Source organism: Nelumbo nucifera, chromosome 2 (assembly GCF_055504915.1).
Source record: "Nelumbo nucifera cultivar China Antique chromosome 2, China Antique-T2T, whole genome shotgun sequence".
NCBI lineage: Eukaryota > Viridiplantae > Streptophyta > Magnoliopsida > Proteales > Nelumbonaceae > Nelumbo > Nelumbo nucifera.
The window spans coordinates 44,821,629-44,829,148 of record NC_142650.1 but is presented as its reverse complement, the minus strand read 5'-3'; the positions used below and the strand labels follow the sequence as shown (position 1 = coordinate 44,829,148).

At 36.0% G+C, this 7,520-nt stretch overlaps 1 protein-coding gene across 1 annotated transcript; it reads left to right on the top strand.

Moving 5' to 3' along the window:
- The first annotated feature begins 585 nt into the window (after nt 1-585).
- NF-YC10 (nuclear factor Y, subunit C10) lies at nt 586-6,942 on the top strand. Its single transcript, XM_010266411.3, has 4 exons — nt 586-1,227; nt 1,791-1,875; nt 6,136-6,177; nt 6,529-6,942. Exons 1-4 carry the CDS (start codon nt 601-603, stop codon nt 6,591-6,593), a joined length of 819 nt encoding a protein of 272 aa, XP_010264713.1. The 5' UTR covers nt 586-600; the 3' UTR covers nt 6,594-6,942.
- Nucleotides 6,943-7,520: the final 578 nt, after the last annotated feature.

The following is a 7,520-nucleotide window of genomic DNA, read 5'->3' as shown; positions in this document are numbered from 1 at the left end:
TTTCACTATTGAAGAGATACAAACCATCGTCAGATATAGAAAAATTTCTGGTGATACCAAAAAAAATCAGGAGAAAGAAGTTATTTTTATGATTATCATTAGAGAAGAACCCATATACATGTATGTTTGCCAGGCCAAGTATTTCAAGTTTTTAACCACTTGACTTGACAACCAATATTTCTAGAAATTGTTGTGTTATGAAAGGGTAAAATCATCCAAAAAAAAATGATAAAAAGACGATTTTAAGATTAAAAAACTTTAAACAATTAAATGAAAATCTTTTCCGAAATTAACTGATATAACACTAACGGGTCGCAAATTTGCAATGTAAAAGCTCAGGCTCAGTTTGGAAGGAATATATATATAAAATAATACAAAATATATAATTTTGCACTCTACATATTTATGCTCCTTCCAAACTGAGCATGAGTGGTCTTTATCGTCGCAAATGAAAACATAAAAATACAGGGATATTTATCACTGACCTCATAATAGCGGGGGTCTTTCTAATTTACAAAAAAGCTTTGAGGTAGATCAGACGGTTGAACCTTGATCACATGATCACTCAAATGAATTGGGTCCACTTTTCGAATCGGACGGATGGCGGTGCCGGTTAGTCATTTGGGCCTGGATTGGAACCGGAACGAAGGCAATCGGAATCAGGCATTGCGGGATTGGAGATTTGGTGGGCTCCATTTAAGAACGGTGCGAAGTGTGCGGCAGAACCGGACTCCGTTCAGGGACGAGACGGTGCGAGTGTGCCGCTCAGCACGTTTTGAACTAGAGCAGCTGAAGCTAAACCCGGGAGCTGAGAGCCCGAGGGTTGCTGTTGGAGAATCAAACAAACAAGAGATGAAGAGCAGAAAATCAACAGGAACCCGTGACACAAAGGGAGAGCCCAAGGCCAAGAACAAGAGGAATAGGGTGTCAAAAGAGGCAGAGGTTGAGGTGGTCGAAGTTCCTTCCTCTTCTTCTCGAGAACCAGAAGAAGAAGACGAAGAAGCAAAGAGCAGCAACGACTCCAACGGAAACAGCAACCAGGCGGCAAAAGAGGAAGATGATGGTAACGACGACGAGGAGGACATCAACATTAATGGGAACCTAAATAGATCAAACGGTGAGGCGGGTTCATGCCGTTTCCCGATGAATCGGATCAAACGGATCGTAAGGAACGAGGGTGACTTCCGGACAACCCAAGAGTCCATTTTCCTCTTCAATAAAGCTACGGTTTGATTCTTTCACCCCTTCCCTCTCTCTCTCTCTCCTTAAAATAAAAGCAGTTTCTCAAGTTAAAAGCAAAATCTTTGCTTCACATTTCCTTTTAGGGCATTTTATCCTTCCCTGTCTGTACCTTCAAATACTGTCGAGATTTTTGGAGAAACACAATCAATTTTGTTTCCCATCAATTGTTTCGAGTCTATTGGTTGATCAATTTTCCATTCTCATCCATTTTGTCATCTATAATTTATGCTTACACCTCGTATAATTTGCATTCATTTAGAGTTTTGACACCAATCACGTATAAGCACTCTTAACAAGTTCTTCTTTTCTCCTTCTGCTGCTGCTTTTACTCCTGCTGTATGATATTTTTGTCACATTATCGTTGTGCATCAATGTTAACATGAAAATCCTTCTGCTTTGGTTAGTTTACTCCGAAACGTTTATTTCGTTTTGTGTTTTGCATCTTTATACGCTACTCTTTACCTGGAATGCATTCGATTCGTTTTAATTTCTTTTTAAATTTTGATTGTTTTCTAAACTTAAAAAATACCGTTTTTTGCTGGTTGCAGGAGCTTTTTCTTGAATTATTTTGTGAAGATGCATATGCATGTTCTGTGCAGGATCGTAAGAAATCTGTTGGCTACAAGCACCTTTGTAAGTCCTCTATCTCCATTTTTTCAGGGTTGACACTGTACAACTACCATTCATTGGCATGTGCTCCTCTATTTCTGTTCTTCGAGCACTATAAATTGCCATTTCAACTGCTCCATCGTCTATTTACTCATTACCTCAATGCTATGACCTTTGTAATTTAATGAAATTTAACTGCTACTCATAATAATAGAGAGCTCAATAATCTTTCCAACTCATTCTCTAATGCACTAAATCCTAGAGAGATGGATTCTAACACCTCAATTGGTTCAGAAAGCATAAGGTCACTTTTAGAAAGAACGGTCTTTGGAAATAAACGTGTGTTCTTAGCGGTCAATGTGAAACTTAACCTCGAAAAGGTAAAACAGAAAAGTGTGTTCATGAACATGAAAAAATTCAATTTGTGTAATCCGCATGTGCATAGAAGACCACCAACTGCGCCTGTTACAAGAAGTGATTTGTTACACATTGAAGCCTGAAGGGGTTAGAAGAGCTCAGGGTAGATAGAAAAGGACATGGGTAGTATTAAGAAATGATTTAAGCACTAATAATTTAATAGTGGATATGGTTTTAAATGGAATGGATTGGCGAAACAGGATTCAGGATTCATGAAGCCTGAAGGGGTTAGAAGAGCTCGGGGTAGATAGAAAAGGACATGGGTAGTATTAAGAAATGATTTAAGCACTAATAATTTAATAGTGGATATGGTTTTAAATGGAATGGATTGGCGAAACAGGATTCATGTATCTGGCCTCATATAATTGGGATAAGGCATGGATGATAAAACATGCCACAGACAATACTGCGTGACATGGAATACATATTTGAACTTCCTTTCTGCTGTGGACAAACAACAGAAAGTGCTAAAGAACAGAACAGCATCTCATCTGCAACATGAACATATGAGTATCATAGTTGTCAAGGCGGCGCCTAGGCGATAAGGCGTCCATGGAGGGTCACCTCGCCCAAGCGCCTACATATTTATATGTAAGACACCACACAATATTTTATATTTTTATTTTATGTTATTAATATTAGTAAAATAGATACTATTAGACTAAATTATTCATATTGCGGGGTTATAGTATTAATATTGTTATTCTTATACTAGTTTCTTTTTGTTATTTTCTTGTTTGTTTGGGTTCAGTCGAGACACAAGTCAGTTACATAGTCTTGAACCCTTTAAGACTTTAAAACCTGAATTGATAAGTAAAAAATAACTTGAAGATTTTATCCAATTGACACACAGCAACAATCAACAGGACTTCTTCTTCTTCCTAGGACCAAAACAAGGGCTCAACCTTATGTTTTGTATGTTTCTTTCCTTTCTTATTTTTCTATTCATAAATATGTCCACTTTCTATCAAGAGAATTATGGTGATTATTAGTTAAAGATCACTGCTTATTACTATAAAACCTAGGGATCTGCCCTAGGATTTATATATATTTTTTTTATTTAAAAAAACTCATTGCCTAGGTGATGCCTAAGCACCCGTCTAGGTGTCTAGGAGACAAGGCACTCCTCTATTGCCTAGCTTCACCTTGGTGCCTTGAAAACTATGATCAGTATACAATCTTACCTTGATTCAACTTAGAGTCTTTTGACAGTACAATCAAGCTGAAATTATCCTTATGTGGATGCTGATCAACCTACATGTTTTACCTAACTTCAGATATTTTTTACCAGAAGTTTTTTTTTTTTTTTTCTCCCGAACATGTTTCATGTAAAATCAAGAAAAAAGGTCTTTGATTAAGAAAATTTTATATTAGGCATGGTGCGAAACTGTCATACTGCTTGGATATGTGGAATGTATAGGAGCTTCAAGAACATAATGAACTTGGTTCGATCAGTCAATCTCTTTGTCTAAAGCTTGAACACTTTCCTATATGGAACTTAGAACTCTTCAAAACTCTTACCTATAGAAACTTAGAACACAAGAAGGAATAAAAGATGGTTATTGAACTGGAAACTACATAGAGTGAACAATGGCATCCAGCATGATACTCAACTTGCTCAAACAGTCCTTAAAAATGGCACTTTTACTTGTAAGCTACATTCAAGGGAATGGTTTCTGTTGGTAGATTGGCTATGAAACTGGGTTCCTTTAGATTAATAGGAATTAGGGATGTCAACAGGTTGGGTTCGGTACAAGTTTGGTTCATATTGAAACCTTTCCAGCGCAGTGGCAACCCACACCCAACCTGACAAGATGAAGAGAAGATATTGAACTGACCTGATCCATCCCATATATGATACACCTATGCTCAACTAAACCTATATATTCAAGCATTTCAATGATGTAATGTCAATGGGGAAGGTTTAGCATGGGTTCACCTCAACTCAAACCAGACCTGAAACCCCATTAAGGCCAACCCTACCCTAACCCGATAGGGTTGGACTGGTATAGGTTTACCACTTAACCCAACCTACTGACATTCATAATAGGCATGGACTAGTTTAGGTTCTGTGAAGTGCATGCTACTAAATACTCTTTATACTCCTAATTAGTTCCTAATTATTTACTTCTCTTTTGTAGTGTTTTCTATTATTATGCTTCTAATTATTATTTACTAACACTCAAAGCAATATATATGTAAATAAAAGGGGAGCATGCATGGGAAATGCTTGTAGCAAATTAAATACCAGTCACGTGCACTTACTAGATTCTGTCCTTTTTCTTAACAAGGAATCCTATGATTTTTCTAATAGTGTCATCCCTGGACTCTGTAATGTCTTCTCCAGACACATGGTACCGTTGCACAGACCTTCAAATTGTTTCTAGCATTACTTTGAGATACTGGTAAAGTGTCATCCTGTATAAGATAGGAATGGCCCATCTCATCATCATCATCATCATCATCAACCAAGCCTTATCCCAACTATATAGGGTCAGCCACATGTATAAGATAGGGATAGTCCATCTATAAAACAAGAAGGAAAATATTTACATAACATGATTCCATGCTCATAACTATACAGAAATGCCAAATCCATAATTTTATCATCACAACAAAACCCACAAAAAACAAAGTCAAAGATATAAATGTTTCTTAAGTCTTAACAGCAAAGAGAAGGAAAAGAGAAGTTGTTGATCTTTCCTGCAATTCTTGCAAATTTGCCAAGAATTCTAGTAGGAAACCACAAAATTCTTTTATGTTCAAGTTCTTGCTGTATTCTCTTTTTCTTTTTCTAATAAAGTTCTTTGAGTTGTTGATCAAAAAAGAAAAAAAAAACTGTTAGATTTTATTGATCATGAGAAAAGAATGATATGTACATCAGTAGATATCCCCTACTTGTTGGGCTAATGTCAGTTACCCAACCCCTTATTATCATTTACATTGTTCATCCTAAGTTTAGTCAAAATATCAGCTACATTTCGGTCTATTTGCTGTTTTGTCACTAATTTTAAAATCTAAAAATTGTAATTTTCAAAATTTGCTGTGTATCTCTGCCTATTTCATTTTTCTTTCATTTTAATAAGAGTACTAGGTGGTGCTTTAGATATGATGCCTGTGTAATACCTTCTCTAGGCAATGATTTGGCAACTTTTGGCACTCGTATGCCTTTGAAAAATAGGAGAAAAACCAAAGGCTCTGAACAAACAATCAAAATCTTATTAACAATATTGTAAGTCTTCCCTGTGATTAATATTTTATCCCATGAACAATGTAAACCCTGCCAATCCAATATTTTTAGAGGTAGTATTGGCAAATCTAATAAATCTATGAACATCAATTGCTCTTGAGCTGTTTTGAGTTCATGCGCAACTTTGAAGAATTTTTTTAATAGATTCATCCGTTCCCTTTGCTTGACTCCCTTTTTGTGCTTTTATTATGCCCAAGTTATATTCTGAATTCTGATTCCACTCAAGCAATCAAGTTGTTTGATATCTGAAATGCACTATATCAGTTAAAAGATCGGCAGAAAGGGATTCACTGTTTTGGGCTAAGCTGTAACTTTAGTGTCTTCTTTTCTCTTTTTCTTCTTTTTTTCCTTTCATGAGGCTCTTTGTGGCTCTTGGAAGATAAGTGTGTTTGTCTTCCTCCTGTAAATTTTCTACTGATGATTTAATGAAAGTGTTATTGATAAAAAAATATATATATATCAGTTGATGATCCTTTTCCCCCTTAAAGTTCATTGCTGACTCCCTGGTTTATAAACTACTTTTTCACATTTGAAATGGTTTAGTCAAACTACATGATTTTCTAATTGTCTATATAGTTCAGCAAATACTGAAATTACTTATTCTGTTTTTTTTTCAGCTTCTGTTGTCTCTAAACGGAAAAGATACGACTTTCTTTCAGGTAATTTCTTATCAACAATTCTGTTTTCCCTTTCTAGTTTCTGCTGACAAATGATACAATGGACATGTTTAAATTAAGGCATTTTCAAATTGACTGTGGTAATGCCTTGCATATTTAAATCCAGATCATTGGATCCTCTCAACCCTTAGGAAACCATATCAATACCCTAGCATTATCCCTCCTTGTACATATCTGGATGGGATTGGGATCCAAGGCTTAACCTTTCTCTCGTGTATGCCTCAACATGTTTACACATGGTCTTGCTACTACCATTAGATATGACATTTAGATTTTCTTCTCTATCATCCTTGCCAAAATTCATACTTTGTTGTTCCTTCTGTTTTTTACTAGATTTTGTGCCTGAGAAAGTCAGAGCTGAGGATGCATTAAAAGAAAGAAGATTAGCTGAAACATGAAAGTCAGGATGTTCAGCAAGTACTTAGTAAGGAAACGTGCAGATAAGTAGTTATCTGCTTCCAGAAATGTGTATCATTAAGGTCTTCTTGGCTACCTTGGTGTGCAACTAATCCAAAGAGCATGTATTGTAGTAGTAATTGGACAACAAACGAATGACACCTTTTTACATAGGGAATCTAACTTATTTGATGGCAGAGAAATTTCTGACTTCTTCAGGATAAGTTACCCCGTTTCAAATCTTTAATACCTAGGTGCTTCTATTTTCCAAATTTTGTAACAATGTTCAATTTCTATGGTAGCTGATGAGAGAAGTAATAGATAAATTGATCCCTTATATGGGTGCCAGAATTCCTGAATCTGATGGAAATGCAACTTCATCTGCACATGTAAACTACAACAGTATCTCCTCAATCTTGATGCAGCCTATGATCATGTTCCATGAAGTACCAAAATCATATTCTAACAGCTAGTTTTTGATGAACTTCTAACAGTTTGTCATTGGAGTTCTAATAAATGGTTTGTAGGCAGGTTTCTGACAGTTAGTTTTTCTTTAAATGCTCCAATAGCTCTGGTTTTTTTAATCTCTATATAAACCCATGACACTTTTGAATGTGGATCTCCTTCCTCTTGGTTAAGTCCCTAAATTTTGTTTTTCTCTATGTAGTCAATGTCTCCATCTTCTAGTTAATGCATCCATTTCTTCCTTGTTACTTGAGCCATGTCAAATATGGGCCACAATAACTGTTGCGTGGCCTTGGAGCATGACAATCCATTGCCAGAGATTTTGAATTGGTCCTGTCAAGGAGATTAAGTGGTGAAAAATCACCTTGAAGACATGATTTTAACCTTTTTTCCATTGCACTCATTCGCAACAGAAGCTCAAAATCTCTGGAAATTATGCATCAAATGGCTTGTTATTAAATATA